The 27,293-nt window shown below is 42.3% G+C and overlaps 2 protein-coding genes across 4 annotated transcripts in view; one reads left to right on the top strand and one right to left on the bottom strand.

Annotated features, from left to right (window-relative positions):
• Window positions 1-27,293, top strand: part of MED4 (mediator complex subunit 4) — a 112,702-nt gene that overhangs the window by 61,701 nt on the left and 23,708 nt on the right. The gene's annotated exons all lie outside the window — the stretch shown is intronic.
• Window positions 21,399-27,293, bottom strand: part of NUDT15 (nudix hydrolase 15) — a 47,801-nt gene continuing 41,906 nt past the window's right edge. The window contains exons 3-4 of one of the 2 annotated variants that reach the window (XM_089899569.1): window positions 26,528-26,690; window positions 21,401-25,599 (exon numbers count right to left, since the gene is read on the bottom strand). In XM_089899569.1, the coding sequence (XP_089755695.1) occupies window positions 26,530-26,690 (161 nt within the window). In that variant the 3' untranslated portion in view covers window positions 21,401-25,599; window positions 26,528-26,529. Of the gene's footprint in view, window positions 26,691-27,293 lie in introns of both variants that reach the window. The other variant, XM_089899568.1, reaches the window with a different exon arrangement.

Below are 27,293 nucleotides of genomic sequence, written 5' to 3'. Positions count from 1 at the left end.
AACGAAGACCCAACACAGCCAAAAATAAATAAATAATTATTTCTTTTAATTAAGAATTGTATTATAGCATTTTTGTAATAGGAAAAGAAATTGGAAGCAACATAAATGTCCATCAACAAGGTACTGGCTAAATAACACTATGGCACATCTGTACAATGTGACAACCCAGTGTCACTGCTAAATAGACTGGGGTAGACCTGGAAAAACGCAATGATTTATGGAATGAACATCTCAAGTAGAATAATATCTATTTTAGGATCTCTGTTTTTTACAAAACAGAAAACAGTAACAATTAAAAAAAAAACCCAAATGGATGATTGAGAGCGCATGGGATGAATAGATGGAAAGCTAGCATAGACGGATCAATATTTTGTAACTCATAGAAATAGGAAGCCCTGAAAACTATGAGCCAATTACCCACAGTGAGCATTTCTGGTGAGCGGGGCTGAAGGGAGTAGGCCGGCTGTGAGCGAAAAGTGCTTCACTTTTTACTTTACCTCTGTGTTGTTTGAATTTTTAGCCATGAGCAAGTGTTATTTAAGATCATTTAAAAAAAAGGAAACTATTTATTGACTTGAAGTTTGGGTTTGTTGAACCTGCCTTCAGTTGAGCAGATGACCTAATATCCCATATTTCTCAATTTCACCGCCTTTTTCCCCAACGGAGCTGCTGGCAGTGAACAAGCCAGAAGGGACAAAGTCTTCCTTTCTCCGGAGTAAGCATTTGGCCGGATTCAAACTGACTCCCTTGGGCATCTCCCTGGGGCATCTTTCCAGGGCCTTGCTTTCTAAACTTGGTGTACTAATGGGCTGGGACAGATTCCCTGGCTGACTTTGGACCTTGTCAGATCTCTCTGGTAACTTTCCTAGGCTTTCTGGTCGCCAATGAGACAGCGACTTTTTCAATTGCAAATTAGCCTAGATCAAAATTCAAGCAGGAGGCACCGCTGCCCCTGAAATCCCTCTGCTCTTTCTTTCTAGCCAGTGCGTTCTCCCTTTCTTGAAAGCCCTGCTCCACCCGAGGGGGATGATCAGAAATAACCACCCGGGATAATTTCCTAAATGACTATTCTCTTGTTTTGACCAGCAGGAGGGGTGTAATCTGTCTTCTACAGTTTGTGTAGGTTGGCTTGCTGCCATCATGATTCTCTCAGCTGAAGAAAGTAAACACTCTCTAAAACAGGAGGGCAGGAGGGAATTTTGCATGAATATTATAAATTAATTCACTTTCCTGTGATCTGGCCTGGCCCATTTTTACGGGGCTGGTGTAGGGTTAGTTTGTGGTTACATAAACTTGCCCACAATCCTGAGGAGGAAAGAATACCCTCTGGTGGTAAGATTCCATCCCTGCACTGTATACCCTAAATTTCAGCTCCCGGCCAAGTTGCCTAGCCTGCGCTGGTACTGGGACACATGTGTGCATTTTCAGTCAAAGGAATCTACACTTAAAGAAATCAGCTCCACCTTAATCTTGAGTGATACACAGAGATACAGGCAGTAAAATTTCCATTTCCCAGTTATGCTTTTTTTTTGATTCTGAGTTACTGGGTTATACATTTCATGCAGATTAAAAAGTTTAATTTTGTTATTTTATAATGGAAAAATATCCTTATCATTATACAAACTATAGAGCTTGAATTGATTTTTCTGTGTACCATTATTAATGGTGTCTATATCGTGACACTTATTTCAGGCCCCTTTGGGTTTTCAGAATGTGTCTATTCTGTAGTGTGGGAGATTTCGGTTGCTCAGAATGTATCAAATACTTACTGCTGGTTGTTGCAACATTCGGACGTATTGGTAGTCATAGATTCCAGTCTTGTTCATCCAGCCACTCGAATTGTGACAGTTGGCTTGATTACCCGGCAACATTATCAAAACAGATGCTTTGGAGATGCAGTGAGCAGGCCTGGTATGGAATGTTCAGTGTAAGCTGGAGTTCCCGTGGACCCTGGACTTTTGCCTTCCTGAGTCTCTGCCTTTGACTTTCCCTCTGGGAATCATGCCATAAAGGTCACTGTTTCCTGTTCCAAATATTCCTTTTAGTTTCTGTTTTGTGAGAACTCCGTACAAAGCTTTTTCCCTTGACCATTTGTCCTCCCAGGCCCGAGATTGCTTCTGAAGTGAAGAGAGTTGATTAAACCCAAGGCTCCTTTTTGGGAACTGGGCATTATTACCTGCTCCTCCACTTGTCATCAAGAGTGGAGTGCCCTTGGAGAGGCTGTGGCACCAGGCTCTGTGATGAGAGAAGAGAAAGAGGGCTCCGTCCATTATTTAAAACTTGCATTTGCTTCTTGTCAAAATGTGCATTGGCCACCTGGTAAGTGACCAACTGTCCAGGTCTGCCTGGGATTGAGGGGTTGCCCAGGACACAGGACTTTCAGTGTTAAAACTGGCAAAGTCCCAGGGAAACGGGATGAGTCGGTCACACCAGTGTGAGTTGAGGGCCATGTGAATCAGCTCTTTGCTCCCCTCTCTCTCCCTAGTAAGTGTCCTTCCTTTTACCCCAGGATTGATGAGTGCTCTTCCTTATGCCTCCTTAATAAACAAACCCATAATGTTTGAAAACAATTACACATTAAGGATTTACTGCATTTCAAAAGTGCTAACCATGGGAAATTTTCCATTGGAGTTTAAAAATTACACAAACATGAACTCGGATCAGGCATGCCTAAACCACTCTACTGTAACGACGTATCATCGTTCATGAGCACGTTGTGAAGGCTGACTGTTTTGGACAAAGTCCAGCAATGGGGCTGGGGAGCTGCATGGATAAACAGATAAACCACAGAAATGACCAAGTGCTAGGCGAGTGGTGTAGGAGGCCAAAGAACAAAGTGATGACTGTGCGCTGAGACAGCTGGGAGAGGCTTAATACAGGAAGTGGGATGTGGAGAGGGCTGGAGAGGAATCTAGCAAGAAAAGGTAGCTTTAAGTGAGAAGAGCCTCTTCCAAGCAGAGGAAACAGCTGTCCCTAGAGGCAGGAGTGCCTGTGTGAGAGCTGCATGGACTAGTTGCCCTGAAGCTGAGTTGTCACATGGGTGACCAGTTTGAAGAGGGTGTGTAGGACCATTCCTGTGTTTCTGTATCGCTGCTTTTGCAATTATTATAGGCACAAGGAACACGCCTTCTCCAAACAGAGGGAGCACTTCTTTCTTCTGTCCCTCTGCCAGCTTTTGCAGGTTAGGCCCATCCTCTCTAAAGAATTACTTGACTATCTCAGTAAATGTTTGGGGTGCAAAGAACTGGAGCATTGTCAAAACTCTGTGTGCCTGTCCCACCCTTCCTCCTGTTGAGTCCAGCGCACGGTGGAGCAGCGCACGGAGTGTGGGCAAGGAAGCTATCCTTCACCTCCCTGTAAACAAGCTTTGACACGGAGACTCGGAGCATCAGCCCCTGCGACCGCGTTCTCAGTCAATGCGATGAACGTTTCTACGTGGAATGGGACGGTTAACGACTACTGGTCTCCTTTCCACGTAAAGCAGTAAATGCTCAATAATGGGCCTTCAGTGACCTTATCATTGATCGAACATAACAAAGTATCATAGAGTTGCAGGAAAATGGGGGCATGAGAGGATGCTTACGTCCCAGGTCTCAGGCGAGTCTCTGGGACAGGCCACCAAGGGAGGGGCCTTGGCTTTGCTCAGGAAGGGATTCAAGAGCGAGAAGAAGTGAGTGAAAGCAGATTTATTCAGGGAGATACACGCTCCATAGACAGAGTGTGGGCCATCTCAGAAGGTGAGAGGTCCCAGAACATGGGATGGTTAGTTTTTATGGGCTGGGTAGTGTCATAGGCTAATAAGTGGGAGATTTATTCCAGCTATTTTAGGGACGGGACAGAGATTTCCAGGAATTGGGCCACCGCTTACTTTCTGGCCTTTTATGGTCAGCCTCAGACCGGCCATGGAGCCTGTGGTTGTGTCATTTAGACACTAATGTATTACAAGGAGCGTAAAATGAGGCTCAAGTTCTACTGGAAGTTGACTCTTCCACCATCTTGGGCCTGTTAGGTTCTAACCAGTTTTTGTGGTATCCTCAATGGCTATGTCATTCTTTTAAGGTTGTGCCCTGCTCCCTTCCCTCCTGTCTCAATAGCTTGAGTTTACCTAAATGGCCTCTTCCTTACACAAATCCCATTGTTCCCATCCCGTTGTTTAGTGAAAGGAACCTCTTTCAGTCCAACAAAGACAGTGTGAAGATGTGTTTGTAAACCAGATAAATGGGATCATAAATGGGATCAAGGGAGACAGAGGCAAAGCAGAAACTGCCTTCAGTGAGATTTGGGAGAAGGGACACCAGGAGGGTCCTTGTACCTCCTCCACCAGTCTTGGACCTGAAAATTCCTTCTCATGTAAAGATGATGCTTTAGTCTGCAAATACTCCTGGGAAGATTATACCTTGCCTTACTTTCACACCAAAAAGTCTACATCACTGTTTTGTTTTGGTGAGGAATAGATAGGGCCTTGAATGTTTAAAGAGAAGAATCTGCAGATACACTGCCAAAAGGGAAGAGAAAATACTGCCAAAAAGGAAGCCTTAGCATCTTAAAACCAAATCTGTATCTAAAGTTTTCTGAAATTTGTCATAGCTTTTATTTGAAATGGTTTGAATTACAACAGCACTCTGAAAAACTGTCTGTTATTTTTCTTGTTTTGGATTTGTTGCTCCTTAAGACTGTACGGTCTTGACCATCTTTGCTTCCTTCTGTCATTCGATTTCTTTTCCTTGCTCTCAAACTCCTTCTGTAAACTATTTGAATCTGCCCTATTTCTCCTCCTGAATTTCCACCTTGGTTCCCACTGGTCATGTTTATTTGTTAGCTCACACTGCTTCCTTCCTTTCTCAGGTCAGGAGAGGCATGGCCGCCCCGAGATATGACTCTATCCTTAGAAGACATGAATTCAAGGTTAAATCATTGAGTTGCTAACTGCGTCTGTTAAAAATATTATGATCACCCTCCTGCTTCCATTTGTTTGATTTGAAGACATAGGTTGGTAACTAATATTTCTATGCTTTAAAAAATGGAAGGGAAATTCCACTAGATAGTGTGGATTCATCAGACATGTTTTTCTTTAAAAAACCGTGGCTTTTTACTTCTTTTGTGTTCGCTATTTCTTAATCGTAGCTGCAACTGAGACTCCTTCTCTCCCCATTCTCTTTGTCTTGGGCAACTTCTTAGCCACATCTCTTTGTAAAACATCTTTAAAAAAAAAAAAACTTTGCAGTGGTTCTGCCCTTGGTGGTGTCAATTAGATCACTGTCATTTGAATTGAATGCTAAGGTATGGTGTTTGCTATTAGGTTAAAGGTTTCCTTGGAGTAAATCCAGTTCTTTTTAACCTTTTTTGATAAGTAATGGCTTTCAAAGTCCTGGCTTGAAGATTGTTATTTTGAATTAGGAATTCTTATCTCTACATAATTTGCACAATCCCAGACTATATGGACATCTCCCAAGTCTACCAGACAGTCGTCCTTCATTACAGCGGTGCCATTTAAAAAGTCTAGAGAAGAATTCAGGCGGCCATAGTGGACCAGGCAGCTGAACCAAGAACATCTAAAGAAGCTACTAGGAGAATATTCTACCACTTCTGTCAATCTAAATACCACTGCCAAGTTTTCTAAAAGTTCAGTTAGTCCTGGTTTATGGCTCAAAGCACTTCGCATGTGTCAGCCCATTAGCCCTCTGCATTCCTCTGAGTCAACAAGCTGACAAGTGGAAAATACCCAGTTTCCAGATGTACACTCAGAGGCACAGAAAGCTTAAATAACTGCAACAGGATCACTAATTCAGGCAGCAAAGAAGTACACACATGGGAACCAAGGAGCTATCAAAATGTTCCATAGGACCGAATGTAATAACCTCCCTAGCACTGGTGTTCCTTTAAGTAGCAGATACACAACTCTGTGGCAAGATAAAACACCTCTGCGTGGGACTCCTTCTCATTCCAACACTCAGAAGTAGACAGGCTGACTTCAGGCAACACCACCCACGTAGGGGAGTTTTGTCTCCTGTTCCATCTTCTCTCTGAGCCAATTTCCTTTCAGCTATGGCCAGGAGTATGGGCTCTAGGGCTAGAAATGCCAGAGTTCAAGTGTTGGTCCCACCACTATGACCCTGCGCAAGTCACCTAATCTCTTTGTGACTCAGTTTCCTCATCTGTAAAATACAGGATTAGTAATAATACCTTCCTAAGACAAAGTGCTGTGGGGAGGGAATGAGTTAATCCATGAAAGCACTTAGAACAGACCCTGGCCCGTAAGTACTCAATAAATGTTAGTTATTTCTCTTGTTACCATTTAATATGCTTTCCTTCCTTTCATTCTCTTACTTCCTCTTCCTATCAAAATAGCAAAGGATCCAGTAACAGCCATTAACATTTTAGTGAGAAAGAATTTCATCTTACTTCTGCCAGCTGGTTTGCTTATCAAGCTTTGTCTCTAATTGTGGAGACAATTGTGTGTGGAATTTTGGATACCATAAATGTTTTGAGGGAGTGGTGAAAGGTGGGTGATGAGGACAGGAGAAACCTCAATTACCCTTGACCAAAACGCCCTCCTTTAAAAAAAAATCCCTTCTCCATCTCTATCTTGTTCCTCCCTGCCTTATCATGAACAACTTGCCCTTCACTCACCCTAGTATTTTATCCAATTCCTCCAATTGCCAGGAATGCAGGGTCTCTTTTCATGGGTCCTCTGCTTTGTCAGCTACTTCTGGCCTAGTTCTCTTCCCCCCAACGCTGCTTCGCTGTGATGATACTGTTGTGTCGACCCAAAGTGAGAAGATCTAAGCTGTAAAGGTACAATTTGCGTATATCAGAGTAACACAGGCTACCTATATGATTACTTACCAATTATGCCTAATTGTCTACCAGCATAATAATATAGCTCTATAGTATTAAGTGTTAATAATATTAACTTTATTAGCCTTTATTTGGAAATAGCAAAACTCTGTTCATGTATACTGGGCTCTCCTAATTAGTTGCTGTCATAGCATTATCATTTGATCATAGCCTTGTCCATTGTGGTTTTGCTTCCAGGCAAAACACAAAATTCATGCAATTATTTCATGTAATTAAACACATGAAACTCAACTTCCAACCCTTTGCTACATGGAAGAGACACAGGGTAAGGAATGGAGCGGAGAAGGGACCAGAGGGGAGGGTAGATATGAGACAAAGAATTTCCAAGGCCTGAGATTACTTTTTCCCCAGTCCTTTCCCTTAACTTCACCACCTAGAGGTAATATTTATAAAACACAAGGCTTAAAAGTCAGTAAGTCTCAGACTTACGCTCCAGTCATCTTTAAGTGACAATCTATTTTCAAACCTTTTTTTTCTTTTTTTAAAGAAATAGCGATTACAGTTCATGTCACAGTTTTAAATGACATAAATAACTTGACTCAACAGAAACAGTGGCCAGTTTTTCTTAGAGCTCTGGGCAAATTGGAGATAGTTGTTGATCTGTTAGTCTGTTTTCGTACCTGCTCATCACTCTGTCTTTTTATGCCCTTTGTTAAAACCCCATTATTCGTATTTTTATATGAAGTTCACAGGCACCTACATTTTTTACTCAGTAGCTCACCAACATTCCATTATATATGTTTTAAAAGTTTCTGCATCTATTCATATTAACCCCAAATAACAGATTTTTATTTCCGCTAGCCTAATGTCTCCTGCTAACTGTTTTCATGGCAGTGTCAATCATATACACTTCAGATAGGATCAGGATCATACCTGCTTGCATAGGCACCAAATGTTAGAAGGAATGTCCTCAATGGAGCCAACTTTAGAAGTTGTCTATGGTTATCCTAGCATGAGTGGGCCAGATGTAAAGTACTTGAACTCACTATAATTAGTTTAGGAAATATTGCTTTTATTTTTGGTCCAAGAAAGCAATTGTTTCCAAACTATGTTCTGTAAAAACTTCAGAGGTTCAACAAGGGATTTTTGAATATCTTAGAAAAAAAAAAAAGAGTGTATTGTAATATATGTTTTTTATTTGTGTCCCCAGTTCACCCTCTTCAATCACCACCCCATAACAAACGTATACTCTACGGGTAATTATGTAGGAATCATGGGTATGTCTGGCCAAATGCGACATGATTCTAATTTTATCGTTCGAGTCATATGTTACATGAATGTTAATTTACCGAGTACTTACTATGTGCCTGCATTTACTTGGATTATTTACATTAGTCTTCTTAACAACTCTGACATAGGTGCTCTCATTATCCCTTTCCACAGAAAAAGCAGAGACTTAGGAGGTGAAGAAGCTTGCTTAAGGTCTCAGAGTAAAAAGCAGCTAAGGCAGAACTGAAACCTTAGCATTTGGCTCACATGCTCTTAAAAAGGATGATCTGCTACCTCCTCAATGGTTAGAAGGAGAATAGTCTGTAAAATCAAGCTTTCCTTCTGTACAGTAGGTTTGACCCCGCCCTCCAATATCCCGCACCCTGTTGAATGAATAGATTATAAACTTGGAATTTCAGACATTCATGTGAATCATGTAAGGGACGGGGGAGTGGAAGGGGTACCCTTTTACTAGTGTATTTGTAAGGGCTGCTTTCCATGCAGTTAGTTGAGAGCTGCTCTAGTTTTTCAAGTTCCACTGGCCAATAAAAGGCAAAGACTACCTTCTCTAATGACCATTCTCGGGTCACAACATCCTGCAGGGGACCTGCAGCCCCTCCCTCCCTGCAGCTCTTTAAGTTCCTGGCTGCTCTGCAGACCAATGAGTTGTCCCGGTAGACTGCCCTCTCCTGGCTGTTTACGGGTCTGCAAGGGTTTTCACTAGGGGGCCATTTCTCCTTTCCTTGAGGTTTGATGGATTACAGTTCTCTTATTACTCCATTTCAGTCAGTCCCAGTCTGAGATGCCCTGGAGGTGAAAGGTTTATGCTTTGGGTGCCCCACGGCTGCTGACCTGACCAAATCCCGTCATATGAAATATGGTCTCCTGGCACTCACACGGCCACTCTGAAGTCTGCGGGCAAGTCCTCATGGACTCCACCCCAAAGCTGCTCTAGCCCTCACCTCCCCACAGGCCATCCATTATGAGAAGCGACGATTTTGAGGCTGTCATCGTGATGACTGTTCAGTGGCCCAAGAAACCTGTAACCTTTCTACCTCAGGCAGATGGAGCCCTTGCCTCTCAGGATTACAGCTCCATGGACCGGGATGAGATAGACAGGCCTCTGTCCTTCTCAGAAAGACCTGGAGCCCTTACTAGTTCTTGGTCCCCACAAGGTAGCCTTGTTTATCCCATAGCAGCTTCCCTTACTGAAGCGCAGACAAGTCCCAACAGGATGAATTAGGAGAAACTGTGACAAAACTGATCCAAGTTTTCTTCTCCTTAAAGACTCTAAAATTGGATCCCTCCTCAGTGACTCTTGGGCCCAAATCAATTGGTCTATCTTGTCTTCCCTTCACTTGAGCACCATTTCCTGTATTGTTATGGCAATTTTTCCTTAAGGTCAGGAACCCAAGGTTCACCTGTCCACCTATCCATCCATTCCTCTATCCATCCGTCCATCCCTCTATTCATTGATCCCCTTGCTCACCATAAAGCATTTACTGAGCCTCTCTTATAAGGGGCTTTTCAAGCAGTTGGGATTACAATGATTAATAATACACAGTCCTTGTCCTTGAGGAGCTAATAGTCTGTTGGAAAGATTGAAAAATAAATAGGCAGTTACAGCTATCACCCAGTGTAATAAGTAATGTTATTGTCTTTTAGAACAACAAAGGGGCCCATGCAAGCGGCTTTGATCTTCCTCCCTTCTCTCTTTGGGCATCAGGTATATCCTATTTGATTCTGACTTCTGACCAACCTCATTAAGCTCTTCAGGGTCTGGGCTAAAGTTCAGTTTATAAAAGGAAGGTGGAAAACGCCTCACCCCTTGATAATGAATCCACTCACTTCTGAAGTGAAAGTAGTACTGAGAGAAAACATGTTTTCCAGCTTGAGTCGGATTTTCTTCCTTTACTTTTTAAAATGGATTACTTGGAGCACTGGAAAGTGCTAATAATATATGAATTATCAGGGCCCTTACCAGTTAATTTGAAATACGTATTCTGAATTGCAAGTTCACTTCCCAGGCTTCAATGAGTGCATTGCAGAGTTTACAGTTAAAGACGTCTCAGAAGAATAATTATTTTGTCATGCACCTTAACTCTGAACGTGTTGATGAAGTAAACTACTTTCTAGTTCTTTCTTAATGTTCTAGACCTACTAGGACATTCACGTTTCCAGTGGGGCTTAACTTGGAACACCTGTGCTGCTTAATTGCACCCTCTGAAGACTTCCCAGAATAACTTTGACATAGGGTTCACTTTCCCAAGGACAACATTTTGCCCTTCATCCTACTGCTTCAAAAATGTATCACTGAATTAAAAGTCTTTTCATTCTTGGAACCCTGATGCAGTCAGTTCTTTCTCTCTGCAAGATACCCTGATATTAACAGCAAGCACTCTGAGTGCCTTGGCCCATTGTTGGCCTGACCCAATGTTGGCTCAAATGCCCACTCTTGTTCTAGTAAAAAAACTTCTCTTGGATTAAAAAAAAAAATACAATTGGCACCTGATAGATTCTGGACACGATGCTATGCACTTTCACTTACGCTGTTTCATTTAATTCTCGAGATAACGCTATAAGGTGGGTAGAATCATGCTTGGCATACAGTAGATGCTCATAAAATATTTGTTGAATGAATGGAGAAATTACAATCAGTTCCCATTTTACAGACTAGAAAACTGAAGATAAAAAAGGTGACGCCCTTTGCTTGAGATCACTCAGTGGCCAAAGCAGGCCTGTGTCTTCGTTCTCCAGGCCCTCTGTGCCACGTGCCTCAGAGCCGAATGTGGTCTAGAAGTCTTATGCTGCTGCACCACTTGATGCCCTAAGGATTCTCTAAGTCACTGTAATCAACACTTACTAAGCCCCCTCAAGTAATCAAAAGTCCCTTAATCCTCAACTGTGAACACATAAAGCAAGGCTTTATCTTTGTGTCTGTGTTGGATAAAGGTCTCTGCTGAATCTCCTCGGTCTTGGATATCAATTATCCAAACAAATGTAGAGAAACTCTCAGGAAAATTCACAGGGCAAAATTAATTTTAATGACTTTAATTTACGTAAGAGCCCGTGAAGTAACTGTAGCTTACTGACCCCATCTGTCACATCGCCCTTTGTCTGACCTGCTGAGTCCTGACCCCTGTCCAGGCTGCAGTTCCCTCCCCTCTCCTCCCCAGTGCCCCTCTCTGGGTCCTGATCCTTCCACCCAAAGCTTATTCCATCTGTGGGCCACTGTCTGTGATCTGTCCCAGCACCTAAAAGACTTCTGTGTCTCCCCATGACATGTGAAAAGCAAGGCCACTCTCTTGGTTTCGCCCAGAGTCCTGCCTCCTTTTCTGGATTTACTATTGCATTAGTGGACATTTGTGGCACTTGTTGTATAGTCCTTAGTCTTGTCTTCCAACTGGTGTGGACATTTATCTCCCCATCTTTTATTTTTATTTTTATTTTTGCGGTACGCGGGCCTCTCAGTGTTGTGGCCTCTCCCACTGCGGAGCACAGGCTCCGGACGCACAGGCTTAGCGGCCATGGCTCACGGGCCCAGCCTCTTTGCGGCATGTGGGATCCTCCCGGACCTGGGCACGAACCCGTGTCCCCTGCATCGGCAGGCGGACTCTCAACCACTGCGCCACCAGGGAAGCCCTATCACCCCATCTTAAGCATTCTCCTAAACATGTCAGGCAAACTCTGGGCGTAAGAGGCAGGTGGTGTGAAGTCCTATTAAGTACTTCTGATAAGCAGTCCATCCCCTACCAGGCACCAAATAAAAGAGGAACGCTGACACTCTCTCCCCTTTCATGACCTGAGTTCTGAATTTCCTCTACAAAAAAGGAGAATCTTGCTGGTAATGGCAATGTACACACTTTTCTTTCTCTTCATAAACTGCGGTACAGGCCGTGTTCCTCAAACCCAGCCAGCCCAAAGAGAACTCCCCGTTTCCCCAAGACCTCTCCCTTCTCCTGTATATTCCTCACCTGAGTTAATGACACTGCCTCTACCAGGTCATCATCCAACCTCATCATTTAACTTTTTTCCATCCCCCTGCGCGTGTCTCTCTCTCTCTCTCTCTCTGTCTCCCGCCTAAATTCAATCAGTCAGGCAGTCCTTATTTTATCTACTAAATATTTCTTCAATTGTCTAATCCTTTTCATTCCGCACAACTCCTGTCTTGGTTCAGACTCACACTACTGCTTTCTTAGGCTGTTGCAATGTTTCTTTAACTGGTTTCCCTCCTCCCATGTCTCCCAACTCCTGCCCCAACCCATTCCTCACGTGGTTGTGTCACTGTCTTACTAAAAATCTTTCAGTGACTTCTTAGAAAACCATATCCAATTTTATTGCTGATTTCTTTTTTTGGGGGGGAGGCTATGCTGCACAGCCTGTGGGATCTTAGTTCCCCGACCAGGGATGGAACCCAGCCCCACGGCAGTGAGAGCACAGGATCCTAACCACTGGACTGCCAGGGAATTCCCCTTATTGCTGATTTCTAGCTTAGAGGCTAATCAGAGAATATGGTCTATAACATCTCTATTTAGGATATTCTATTAATATTTCCTTTGTACCTAAATGCACGATCAATATTAGAAGACGCTCCAACAAAATAGGAAAGAATGTATATTTTCTGTTTCTGATTTACAAAAAGAAAGGTCTATATTCACTATTTACAGTGTCCATATCCTGTTTCCACTAAATTGATTTCAATGATTATATTCTGCAATATCTAGTTTGTCATTTTTTGTTTATTTCATATTTGGAATTTAAAAAGCTACATATTGACAGCTATAGTTTAATGGTGTTTTGGCAATTTTCCTTATATTTCTATTTTTTTTTAAGTTGGTGTTTGTTGCATAATTTTTGCATCCTCTGTGAATAAAACTTTTACCAATATTTATTTATAAAAAAGAACAAGTCTAAGATTTTTTCTCAGAAATAAAAATGCCTTTCAGGGAATGGCTTCTCTTTACACTCTCCAGCCTTCTCTTCTGCTATTACCTATCTCTTACTTTCATTTTAATAATACAGCCTGCTTTGGGTGCTTCAGATCCTTCCAGATACACCTGAAATTTTGCCCTTCCTAAAGTTCTGTGCATAACTATGACTCAGCTTTATATCTGAGCTCAGCTGTGGTGTCTTGAACCCCCCAGATTAATCTAAATGCACTTTGTAAACTCATAGCACCTGTGTTAACCTGCTTCTCACCACATTTTGTAATCTGTGTATATGTCTGGGTTTCTCACCAGACTGTAAGTCCTTAAGAATGTGGACCAGACTTTCATCTCTTTTTGACCCTCCCAAGGCCTGAAACCTGGTAGGCTGCTCAGTTCTCTTGCACTGTCCCTGACCAAACAACTTCCAGCCAACACCCCAATCTGAGCCTTGTCTCATCTTACCCATCCTCCCCGTGTCCAATATGATTGATCATCTTGGGTTTCCAGAAACCTTTCACTCCCCCTTGCTATCTGATCTGACTTCTCCAGAATATTCTGGAGTGCTTCTTAGCAAGAGTTGGCTTCTCTCCCTGTTCTTTTTCCTCATGCTTCCTTGGGTAACTGCCTCCGGGTTTGTGTTCTCTTGCCTCAGAAGTGGTTTCTTGTGATTCAGCCCCATCCCCTGGAGAAGGAGTTGGAGAGAGATCAGACATTATGACCATTCAGTACTTTTTGTTCTGAAACTATGCTCTCCAAGCCACTTTTTTGATTGCCGTTGGGCTTACCGCATTGAAAAATAGTGGATCCACGGACAGGGACATGTATGAACACGCAGAAGTTATAGTTCTCATTATAACTGCATCAATTTGCATTGTTTTAATTAATTAGCTTCTTGAAGAATTAGTTTGTATAACATCATTACTGATTCAGATTCTTTAAGTTGCAAGAAACAAAACTTAGTCAAGCTAGTCTGCGTGTGGAGGGGGAGAAGCTCCCTTATGTGGAGCAATAAGAGAGACAGGGGTCATGAGAATTCATGAATAGGACACATGATAAAGCTGAAGCTTATGGGAACTGAACTTAGAAAGTTGCCAGGAAGTGGGCCGGCCCCCGGGACTACCACTCGCCCCACTCCATCTCTCATGGGCCATATCATCTCTTTCTCCCCATTACCTTTTTCTTTCCTATACTCTGCATATCTTTCACCTTCCTCATAGCATCTACATATTCTTGGGCTTTGCTCCTTTATAAATTTGGCGTACACAACCCATCATGGTCTCTTCAGCTTCTCTCTGCATCAATTTCATTCTCTCCATATTTTTTTTGGCTTCATTTCCGTAGAGAGAGTTGGCTCCAAGTCATCTCTTTAAGCTGTGGATGGATGTATCTGTAATCAGTCAACTTTGCTCCATCTCCATGGCTACTGTTTTGGTCAAATCACTATCATCTCCCCCACCCCCCTGAATTAGTACAATGACTTTTCCTACCACCATCTTGCCCCGTTCCCAATGCATTTTCCATACCCTTCAGAGAATTCCCATTGCCTTCATGATAAAGTACAGATACTTTAACACCCTGACATGACCCTTCATGATTTAGCCTCATGGCCTGGTCCTTAAATACATTTCCAGCCTCAATTCTTCCCACTTCTCAATCTTGTACTCTGCTTCCCATCTTACTGAAAATATTTAAGTTTCTTAAAATATACCATGTTCTCTCTTACCTCTGGTTATGTGCTGTTCCTTCCAACTGGAAAACTTTTCCTCTGCAACTGGCCTTCTTCTACATAATCTTCAGCTCTCAGCTTAAACATCACTTCCTCCAGGAAGTCTTCCTTGACCAGGTTACTTGACTACACTGCTATATGCTCCCCTAGTACTGCACTTTCCGACTTGACCCTTTCTCCTGGCAGCCTAGGGAAGTATCAGACCTCAGCACACTTTCTTTTTCCCTACTGTCTGGGGCCACCCTGAGCCTACCCAGGCCCCTGGGGTGCATGCCAGACAGAAACTGCATGTATATCAAGTGTGACTTGGAATAAGAGGACTAATCAGAGCTTTGTATCCCTGGACTTCTCCCACCTCACCGTCCTTGGTGCATAGATGTGGGCCGGGCCCTTCACTCATGCTGGGGATGTAAAGTTTATTGACCAACACACTAGGATGTAAACAAACCCAAAAGGCATAGTTTTCAGAGATTTAATATGCATCTGTCAGAATGGTCACTTGCCAAGTGATGTCTGTGATCCATAATTCCACCATTTCACATCTCAATCCACCGTTAAACACACTGTGGGCTGGGTGTCTGAAGACTCAGAGAAGAACCACTGACACTGCTAAAATCAAGGGATCTCAACTCCCTTTGAAACTGTAAAGCCTTTGTTGAGGAACGTCACAGTTGTTCTGCCAGAACCTGAGAAATACCTTTGGGGCACTTTGTACAGCCCATTGGCCTGGCAGGAGCATTGTGTACGTACAGGGTTGAAAATGGATTGCCTGGTCATCCAGCAAATGAAGCTTTATTATGTGTTTGTCTGGTTGAGAAGAGATAAAAAGCATGACTCAGACAGAGTAAAATGTGACCAACGTTTGGCCAGGCCTTGCCAGTGAAAATAAAATGTCTTAACAAAGAGGGGCTTGCAGTTTCAGATCTCCTAGGAGAGAGAATTTGGTGTCTGTAATTAGAAATTTTGTATCAGGTGTTAGGTTCACAAAATGGGCAGGCGACTTTCTGGAAGCCCAGCCTTGGAGGACAGGGAGTCCATGTGGTCACCACCGGCGGGGCTGCCCCAGGGGAATGACTTGCGGGGTGGTCTGAGGACCAGACCTGGCCGAAGCCCAGCATGTCCAAGAGCAACGAGTTATCCAAGAAAAGGCAAGGGCCAAGCCCCAGAGAGTCTGGAAACACAAAGGGGCCCCTGTTCTCCCTGATGAGGGCCTAGAAACCTCCTTCAACCTCATGCTTTTAGCAGCAAACTCATCCGTCTGTCTTTAACGATAAAAATCTGGCCAGCATCAGAATCAGATAACATGAGTTCAGAAGTATTTGAAAGTCAGTAGAAAAATGGGAAATGATGATGATGTCATTATATCCAGAAGGCTAAATTGTCTGGGAATTTGGTGGTTTTGAGGGGGGTTCAATTCCTCATTTCCTGACACTTCAATGTTTATCTCTTTGCCTTTGGGGAGAGGTGTTACAGCGACTCATTTGCACACAGGGTCATGCAGTACGTTCTGGACTGTGATAAGCATTCAGAGAGAAGGTGAAGGCGATCTGAAGCCAATGTTGCCAATTGCACTATAGCGTTTAGCTCATGAGGTGTTTTTCTAAATTAAATCCCTAAACATTTATCAAGCATCTGCCTATCCTGTGAGAGGCTGATACACAAAAATGAACAGTATTTGAAATGCAAGGAAGTGAAAAACACACCAGCAGCCTGGAGATTATAGTTAATCTTTTCTGAATTGTCCCCACAGAGTTAGAGACAGGAAGTGAACTAACTCACTAACAGCCCAAAAGGAGAGTTTTTCTGGGAAATCTCCCTCAGTATAGCCAAAACAAATATTTTGATCTAGGGGAAAACAAAACTTAAAATGAATGTAAAATGACCTTCACATTAAGATGCTAGATAAGTCAACTAACTTCAATAAAAATACTGAACATTTGCCATGTGGTAGGTACTCGTTTTATGAAATTAAAAAAACGTGGCTGGCATTCATGAGGACAAATTTAAATTCATATTATTCTGTGAAAAAATGGGTAGTATATGAAAATATGTTCCTTTTTCTCAAACCTCTTTTTTGTTGCTGTTATTGTTGTTTAGGGATGTTAGCTGGAGAAAAATTAAAAATTATTGTAACTGAAGTTCATGAATTTGGTAGAGTCTATCACGAATTCCTCGTGCATCAGACAAAGAAATGTGGACAGGATGATGGTATAGTAGGTGGATTTGTATGGTTAATTGTTTATAGCCCAGCAGCATTGATTTATTAATTGATGGCGGCTGCATCCCAGAAGGTTCTTGAAGGCATCAGGCTACTGGGCTAACTGAAAATCATACATCTTTGCTTTGGATTGGAATTATATCAACTTTACCCAGCAAATACTAGCTAAGAAATGCAGGAAAGGACATTTAGAGTGTGTGTAATTCATTCACTCCTCCAGCTTCATTAAATTCTATCCTTAAATCAGGTTAGACGACCAGCAGTCCAGACATGTGGTCTTCTGATGGCTCCAGAGCCACATTAAACTAACCTCTCACAAGGTAGACTTCACTGGCCCCAGAGGACTCTGGGAGGCAAGGCTTCCAGAAAAAGGGGGTTTGAAAAACTACTGAATATGATGGAGCTTTTGGAAAAATAAATGGAGAATTATTACAAAAGGTTACCAGAAGAAAAAGAAATAGAAACACCAGAAAAACTAAACACTGTATAGGAAGAGAATTAAAATAATAATATCCTACTTGGTTCTGCCTTGAGCAACAATTACCTAGGTTACAATATTGTAAACACTGGTGAACACTTATGCATGGTTTAAGGGGAGTTCATCTGAAAAACATCAAGAATTTTTAAAATAAACTTTTATTCAGAATAGTTTTAGATTTATAAAAAAAATATTGTGTAGTAGAGAGAATTCCCATATATTCCACATTAGATTCCTCTGTTATTACTATCTTCTATTAGTATAGTACATTCGTCACTATTAATGAACCAATTTTGATACATCATTATTGACTAAAGTCCATACTTTTTTCAGATTTCCTTAGTTTTTGCCTAATGTTCTCTTTCTGTTCCAGGATCCGTCCAGGATACCACCTTACATCTCGTTGTCCTGGCTCCTTAGGCTCCTCTTGATTGTGATAATTTCTCAGACTTTCCTTGGTTTTGTGATCTTGATATTTTTGAAGAGTCAATTCTCTGTAGACTGTCCTTCAGTTGGGATTTGTCTCATGAGGTTGTGGGTTTGGAGGAAGATCAGAGGTAAAAAGCCATTTTTATCACATTATATCAAGGGTACTTACTATCACCTTGACTTATGACTGTGGATGTTGACCTTGACCACCTGCTGAAGTAGTGTTTGTCAGGTTTCTCCACTGTGAGTTTACCCCTACCCCCTTTCCATACTGTACTCTCTGGAAGCAAGTTATAGCTAGCAGTATACTCCTAAGGAGCGGGGAGTCACACACCGTCTCCTTGAGGGTGCAGGACCTACACAAAAAACTTGGAATTCTGCACAAGGGATTTGTCTATTCTCCCCGATTTATTTATTTATCTAATCATTTATTTACATCAGTGTAGACTCATGGATATTCATTTTATATTTTAGGTTCTAATCCAATACTATGTTACTTATTTTGTTACTCAGATTGTTCCAGCTTTCACCAGAGGGAACTCTTTCACTTGGCTCCTATGACTCTTTGACATACTCCCATCATTGTAGGTTTTTTTCTTTTCTTTTCTTTTTAGCATCTCCTTACTTTCCGGCACTGCAAGATGCTCCAGGTTCATCTTGTATATTTCCTGTCCCAGTGCTAGAATCAGCCACTTTTCCAAGGAGCCCTAGTTCCTTTTTTTTTTTTAATTTATTTACTTAATTTATTTATTTTTGGCTGCGTTGCGTCTTCCTTGCTGCACACGGGCTTTATCTAGTTGTGGCAAGCGGGGCCTACTCTTCGCTGCGGTGCACGGGCTTCTCATTGCGGTGGCTTCTCTTGTTGCAGAGCATGGACTCTAGGCACGCGGGTTCAGTAGTTGTGGAGCACAGGCTTAACTGCTCCGCGGCATGTGGGATCTTCCTGGACCAGGGCTCGAACCCGTGTCCCCTGCATTGGCAGGTGGATTCTTAACCACTGAGCCACCAGGGAAGCCCCCTGTTTCCTTTTAACGAAGAATGGTTGTTAGAAATCCAGAGCCAGGAGCTAGACCCTAGGTGGGCTTGTTGCTACCAGGCAGCAGGGGTCACTGCTTCTAGGCCCTCTCAGCTGACAGATCGAGATATATATGTGTCTACTAATCAGTGTATACACACACACATATCAGTATTTCTACTTGTAGTCATCTGTATCTCTGTTTAGTAAACATGAGTTCATACTGATGTGCCCAACTCTAATCTATTACCACACGGGTCATTCTAGCCTTCTAGCCTTGCTTGTCTGTAACCTTCTCCAACAGTGAGAAACCTGGTTCCCACATCGGCCATCTGTTTAACTGAATTGTTCAATCCCAATATACATGTATAGTGACTTCAGGATTGTTAACCTGTGTAACCTTGAGAAACAACTTTATCAACTAGACTATGGTGTTTATATACCATTTCTTTTGCCTTGAGTCTTAAAGATGAAAGTTACTTAGGTCAGCACCTTTTACACTCACTGCCTTCAGTGAGGTTGTTCCATGCATGTATAATATAGATAGAATATTTTGTCACATTCTTCATCCCATCCTGGGATCTCCCAACCTCCCAAATGATTTTTTAAAATTTGCACATATTAAGGTTCACTCTTTGTGCTACACAGTTCTATGAGTTTTTACAAATGCATAGTGTCGTGTATCCATCATTGCAGTATCATACAGAATAGTTTAACCATCCTAAAAAATCCTCTGTGCTTCACTTTTTCAACCCTCCCACCTCCTGAGCCCCTGGCAACCACTGATCTGTTTACCATCTATATACTTTCACCTTTTTCAGAATGTAATGTAAATGGAATCATATGTAGCCTTCTCAGACTGGCTTCCTTCACTTAGCAAAATGCATTTAAGACTTCTCCTTGTCATTGCAAGGTTTGATAGCTCATTCCTTTTTATTGATGAATAGTATTCCATTATATGGGTATACTAATGTTTATCTATTCTATGGCTCATCCAACCTATTGAAACACGGATTGGTTGCTTTCCATTAAGAATTTAAAAAAATAAATTGCAAACTTAAAATGCAGCAGCAAAACGACATGACTTCCAAAAAAGTTACTCTACCACTATGATGCATTGGGAGAAGTAGAGCAGCTGCAGTGTTAGTTGCTGTAAAACACAGTGTAGTGGTGAAGAACACAGCCTCTGAATCCAGACTGCTACCTCCCAAGATATGTGAGCTGAGCTAGATTACCTACCATTCCTGGGCCTCATGTCCTTGTTTGTGAAAAGGAATAGTAACTGTACCCATAGTGGCTTAAACAGTGGTTCAATAGACGTTAGTTATTGTTATAACTTACAATAATATGTTCACGTATCATGTAGCAAGCACTTTATATATATTCTTTTATGCCTTCCAACAAAATTTCAAAGGAGAATAATTATCCCCATTTTATAGATGGAGAACCTGAAATACAGAGACTATACCTCAACTTGAACTGAAATCTATCATATTACAAAGGCTCTGATCTTCTAGCTTTACTGCAGTGATTCTCAAGAGCATAAGGAATGTCTCCTTTTACTCAGCTCTGGACATATCATCTTCACTATGAGTTGCCACACATTATGAAAAACCGGCTAGAATGTGAGAAAGAGATGGTGATCAGGGTGATGAAAGACCTGGAAATCCTTTCAAATGAGGCACAGCTGAAGGAACTAGAGATGGTTGGTGTGGAAAATGAAAAGTTGGGAAGGAAATACAGCAAAATGTTAACAATGTGTGTCTCTTAATGGTAGGATAACAGATGATTTTATTTTCTTTATATTTTCTAATTTTTTTAAGATGGAATATTTATTTTGTTTTTTTAATTTATTTTTTATAATTACTCTTATAATAAGAAAAAACACTTTAACAAATCACAGTTAAAAGAAAAATTTGAGTGATAGATGTTAGTGAAACATTATGGTAATCATTTTGTAATTTATCCATATACCATATCACTATGTTCTGCACTTGAAACTTATACAATAATATGTCCATTATATTTCAACAAAGCTGGAAAAAATAACACCTATATATACACATCTAGCACAATATTTAACCCCTTTTTGAAAAGGGACTTATTCACATTTTATTTTGAAATCTCAGACAGATTTTGAAATGTGTATTTGAAAATATAACCTTTTTTTCCCTTGTGAATTCTATGAATATAGGTTACATTGAGCAGAAAGAAAGAAAGAAAAACTTGATAGTTTTTTTCTGTGAAAGACAGGTTAAATGTTTTGCTTATGACCTCAGAAGACAGAGTTTGGTACCAATGTGTGACAATTATCTTGAAGCACATTTGGGCTCAATATGAATGGAATTGGTTGACATGTGAGGTGGCCAGCTTCCCTTTTCCAGAAAGGGATTAATCACAGGCTGGGGCTGGGCTAGACCAGATGACCTCTGAGATCTCTTTTGACTCTTACTCTATAGCTTGGGCTACTACTTGTGACCACAACATGTTTCTAATGGTTTTAGCTACCAATGTGTGACAATTATCTTGAAGCACATTTGGGCTCAATATGAATGGAATTGGTTGACATGTGAGGTGGCCAGCTTCCCTTTTCCAGAAAGGGATTAATCACAGGCTGGGGCTGGGCTAGACCAGATGGCCTCTGGGATCTCTTTTGACTCTTACTCTATAGCTTGGGCTACTACTTGTGACCACAACGTGTTTCTAATGGTTTTAGCTCATGATGTACAAACTGATGCTGTTAATAGAAATGCATTTAGTTTATTAATATTCAGGCACCCAAGAAACACTTAGCAATTTGTTTTACATATAAGAAGAAATGTGCTTGTATTTCCTTAGAATCTAATTTAGAATGTCTATTCATTCAAACTAGACTTCTTCCTTCTTGTATTAGCTTCCTAGGGCTGCTCTAATAAATTGACATAAACCAGGAAGCTAAAAACAACAGAAGTGTATTCTCTCACAGTTTTGGAGGCCAGAAGTCCAAAATCATAAGCAGAGCTCTGCCCCCTTGAAGGCCCTAGGGAAGTATCTTTCCTTGACCACAGGCATTCCTTGGCTTGTGGCTGCATAACTTTCATCTCTGCCTCTGTCCTCACATGGCCTTCTTCTCTTCCCTGTGTCTCTCCTCTATGTGTCTCATATAAAGACTGTTATCATTGGGTTTAGGGCCCACTTGGATAAGCCAGGGTCATTTTTTTTTTTTAATTAATTTTATTTTTGGCTATGTTGGGTCTTAGTTGCAGGCATGTGTGATCTTTGTTGTGGCATGCGGGATCCTTCGCTGCGGCGGGTGGGCGGGCTCTTTGCTGTGGCACACTGGCTTCTCTCTAGTTGTGGTGTATGGGTTTTCTCTCTAGTGTGGCATGCTGGCTCCAGAGTGCGCAGGCTCTGTAGTTGTGGTGTGCAGGTTCCAGAGCGCACGGGCCCTGTAGTTTGTGGCATGCAGGCTCTCTAGTTGAGGCGTGTGGGCTCCATAGTTGTGGCAGGTGGGCTTAGTTGCCCCGCGGCATGCGGGATCTTAGTTCCCTGACCAGGGATCAAACCCGCATCCCCTGCATTGGAAGGCAGATTCTTCACCACTGGACCACCAGGGAAGTCCCAGCCAGGGTCATCTTATCTTGAGACCCTTAACTTACTTAATTTTCCAAGTACCCTTTCTCCAAATAAGGTCACATTCACAGGTTCTGGGATGTGGACATATTTATTTATTTATTTATTTACAACATCTTTATTGGAGTATAATTGCTTTACAATGGTGTGTTAGTTTCTGCTTTATACCAAAGTGAATCAGCTATACATATACATACATCCCCATATCTCCTCCGTCTTGTGTCTCCCTCCCACCCTCCCTATCCCACCCCTCTAGGTGGTCACAAAGCACAGAGCTGATCTCCCTGTGCTATGCGGCTGTTTCCTACTAGCTATCTATTTTACATTTGGTAGTGTATATATGTCCATGCCACTCTCTCAGTTCATTGGGTTGTGGACATATCTTTATGGAGGTCCACCGTTTAATTCACTATGCATTTGAATCAAGAAGTTGTTGAGATATTTTAACCATTCTCTTTCTGACATTGATTCCTTACTCTAGTTCTTCTTTTCTCCATCCCTGCCTATCTTCCTGCCCAGCTCCAACACTTAGCCCAGCCAACTTTTACCTTCTTAGGAGTTTCTGATTTCACCTCTTCCAGGAAGCCTTCCCTGACCAGCGTTGTTTTGTTTGCCTTCTACAGGCCCAGCATTTAGTGTGATCCCTGGCACATAAACAGAGCTTAATAAATATCTGTTGAAAGAATAAATGAATCTATCAAAGGAGGCCAATGATGATTCCTACCCTTCTTTGGTATTACTGAGAAGTGGTAAGTTTTCAGATACCTGGAGAACTTCAGGCAGGAGATAAGACTTAATCTTTTTAAATTTTTAAATAAATTTATTGATTTATTATTTTTGACTACGTTGGGTCTTCATTGTTGTGTGCGGGCTTTCTCTAGTTGCGGTGAGTGGGGCTTACTCTTCGTTGCTGTGTGCAGGCTTCTCATTGCGGTGGCTTCTCTTGTTGCGGACCACGGGCTCTAGGTGCAGGGGCTTCAGTAGTTGCACCACACAGGCTCAGTAGTTGTGGTGCATGGGCTCTAGAGCTCAGGCTCAGTAGTTGTAGTGCATGGGCTTAGTTGCTCCGCAGCATGTGGGATCTTCCCGGACCAGGGATCGACCCCGAGTCCCCTGCATTGGCAGGTGGATTCTTAACCACTGCACCACCAGGGAAGTCCGGAGACTTTATTTTTAGAAGGTTTGTTAATTCCAGAAAACCTTTGCATTGAAACCACACCATGAATATTTAAAAAGAATGAGATGTTTAACTTAAACTGTTTTTTATTCTCAAGGCACAAGAATGTAGGGAGTTAAAGACAAATTGCCACACTTTCCACAGGGCTAATGGCTTTAATTAATGTTGAACAATTTTGGACAGTGGGAGTTTTTTGTTGTGTTGTGTTTTGGAATGAGGAGGATAAGGTTCTTCTGAGGAAAACTTCCCAGTGTAACTAGGACAGGAGGATGAAGAAGATAAGGGGCTTTGTTCAGCTTGTAGAACTTCTCTTGATGTAGAACAGCCCCAGCTGGATTGACCAGAGATAACTCGGCTTATTAAAAGTAGTTAAAATGGCACATTTTGAGGCTTTGTAATTGATTTAAAATTTGAAGTTGCTAACACAACATTGTAAATCAACTATACTCTGATATAAAATAAAAATTAAATAAAAAAATTTTAAAAGAAACATATATATATATATAAATTGAAGTTACTGCCCTAAACCCCAGCAACTTAATGGGAACCCACCCCTTCCCCTCAGTAGCTTTTTGAGAGGTGGTTTATGGTTCAGAAACCATAAATGTGATTCTTGACATCAGAGCTTGCTCCTGAATTGAGTGTTATTTTTACCTGGGATTAGGGACTCTGAGGCCTGTGCTTTGAGATACAGTCTCAAGGCTTTCTGCTTTTTGAAGAAGGAGTTAATCAATGCCGTGGGCCTGTTTTCCTTTTCTCACTGCCTGACCACTGGGAGAGAAATGCCTGAGTCTGACTCTTCACCTCCACCCCTGTGGGTTTGACCTGGAATGTGAATCTTCAAGCTTACTTTGGGGACTGGCTGTGGGAAGGAGCTTCAGAACAGAGGAAGCTGGAATGAACCATTATTTCTCGAGTTACAAGGTACCAGGGACAGTACCCACCAGTGCGCTGCCGAATATTCCATTTTTGGTTGAGGATGTTATAAATATTTGGAGTTGCTTTTGAGACTCTTCAAGGAAAATATGGACAGAAATCATTGACAGTAAGGCTTTACCAGTTAGAAGCAAAATTGTAGACAACTACAGTTTGTTTTCAGTGTCTGATGATTTCAGCATCTCCATCAACAACAACAAATCCAATAATTGTTATTGGTGCCCACTCCATTTCAGACAGTATTCTAACACTGGGGCTATGTCTGTGAGCAAAAGGGCCTAGAGACCCTGTCCTCATGGAGCTTACATTCTAGTGGAAGAGACAACTGGCAAAGCACACATCAAGTGAATTATATAGAGTGTTAGAAGATGACAAGTGCTGTGGGAACAAAGTAGAGCAGGGTAAAGGTGGTGGAAGGTGGGGTGAGACTGCAGTAGTAAACAGGGTGGCCAGGCTGGGGGTCCTGGAGAAAGTGACGTTTGTGCAGGAAGTGAGAGGCTAGCCATGGGCCTAGCTGGGGGACAACGGGTGAAGACAGGGAGAATGGCCAGTGTGAGGGCCCTAAGGCAGGAGTGTCCTGGTGTGCTTGTGGACCACAATGGCTAGAGCAGAATGAACAAAGGGAAGTGAAGACAGAAAAGCCAGAGAAGTAATGCCAAGTCAGATGACGTTGGGCCTCAGAGCTAACAGTGTTTGGTTTTCACTCTGAGTGGGATGGCGAGCTGCTGCAGAGTTGTGGGTTATTTTGGCGCAGCACGTGGGATCTTAGTTCCCGGACCAGGGATCAAACCCGCGCCCCCTAGTGGAAGCGTGGAGTCTTAACCACTGGACCGCCAGGGAAGTCCCAGCTGCAGAGCTTTGAGCTGAGGAAAAACGTGACCTAACTTGAGTTTTAAAGCGGATCACTCTGACCGCCATGCTGAGAATGGTCTGCAGACATCGGGGGAGAAGCCGGGAGAACGGTGACAAGGCAATTTCAGGAAACACCGGTGAGAGATGATGGAGATGTGGACCTGCAATTAGAAGTGGAAAGGTGAGGAGTGGAAAAGTTCTGGGCACGTTCTGGAAGCAGAACCACCTTGATTTCCTGATGGATCGGCTGCGGCGTATGAGAAACAAGGAGCAGAGTCGAGGATAACCCCAAGTTTTTTGCCTGAACAACGGAAATGAAGAAATTGCCATCAACTGAGTCGAGGGAGGCTGCAGGTGCTTTGGGTGGGACGGTGAGGGGTGTAGAACAGGAGCTCTGCTTTGCTTATGTCTTTTAGACGCCCAGGTAGAGGTATCTAGGGGGAGCTGCAATACAAGTCTGAGTTCAGAGGACAGGTCTGGGCAGGAAATAAAAATTTGGGAGTCGGTTTACGGGTAGCATTTAAAGCCACTGGACTGAATGAGGTGATCAGAAGTGAGTGCCGATAGAGATGAGGGCCTAGCAGTGGCCCGAAAACACTCTTGTGTGTAGAGGTCAGGAGGAACCGGGAGGAAGCAGCCGGAGTGATGGAGAAGAGAGACCAGGGAGGAAGCAGAAGAATGAAGAGGGTCTGGCATCTTAGAAATCAAGTGAAGAAAGTGTTATCGAGGAGAAGGGGTGATGGACTGTGTCCAGGGCTGCTGAGAGATCAAACACAGCGAGCACTGACCGTTAACATTAGGCAGCACGGAGGTCTCCGGTGACCCTTATGAGCTGAGTTTCGGTGGGGAAGTAAGGGTGAAAAGCTAACTGAAATTGACACAAGGAAGGAATGGACTTGGTAACAAAATAGTCTGAACTCTTTGCTGCACAGGGGAGCAAAGAAGGAAAGCAGTTGCTGGAGAGGGAAGCGGGGTCAAGAGAAGAATTTTTAAATAGGAAAAATAGCAGCAGGTATGATGAGCAGGATGAGTAGGGGGTGGAAAATACCACAAACTGGGTTTTGCTTAAACAATAGAATATTTTCTCACAGTTATGGAAGCTGGAAGTCCAAGATTAAGGTGTCAGCAAGGTTGGTTTCTCCTGCAGCCTTCCCTTGGCTTGCAGACGGCCGCCTTCCCGCTGGGTCCTCACACCATCTTTCCTCTGTGCCTGCACATCCCTGGTCTCTCAGTATGTCCAAATTTCCTCTTCCTATAAGGACACCAGTCAGATTGGATTAAAGCTCACCCTAACAGCTTCATTTTAACTTAATTACCTCTTTAAAGGCCCTACCTTCAAATACAGTGGCATTCTGAGGTACCGGGGGATAAGGCTTTGACATATGAATCTTGAGAGCAAATAATTTGGAGCCCATAACGACACCCTCCATCTATACAATGCATCATAGATGATCATCTCAACACACCACTTTATTTGTACATGTTTGCTTTGACTTTCTGCCCCTGGAACACATAAGTTACACAAACTTTCCCTTTGGGGACCTTCAGGTAGAAGGTGTTGTTTTTCTAAGACCTAGGGTTGGTATCATCCTTACTCTCCAATGCTTGCAAACTTTTTCAATTCACAGTAAAAAATATATTCTGTGTTTGACCTAGTATCCACACACGTAAATATACAACCGAAAAAAGTGTCCACAAAGTAATGATACGCACTTTGATGAAATGTTCTGTTCTATTCTGTTTTTTTAAAAACCTCTACAGAGATATCTGTTAGGTATCTCAAACAAATGATAATTCCTAGTTACATGTAAATAATAGTGTAGTAATGTAAGCACTGACTATCGATTTAACAAAA

Source organism: Delphinapterus leucas, chromosome 18, assembly GCF_059928025.1.
Source record: "Delphinapterus leucas isolate spDelLeu-1000000601 "Yukka" chromosome 18, BTC_Dleu_Yukka2, whole genome shotgun sequence".
NCBI lineage: Eukaryota > Metazoa > Chordata > Mammalia > Artiodactyla > Monodontidae > Delphinapterus > Delphinapterus leucas.
The sequence above is the reverse complement of the archived record's forward strand: the minus strand, read 5'-3'. Positions and strand labels throughout refer to the sequence as shown.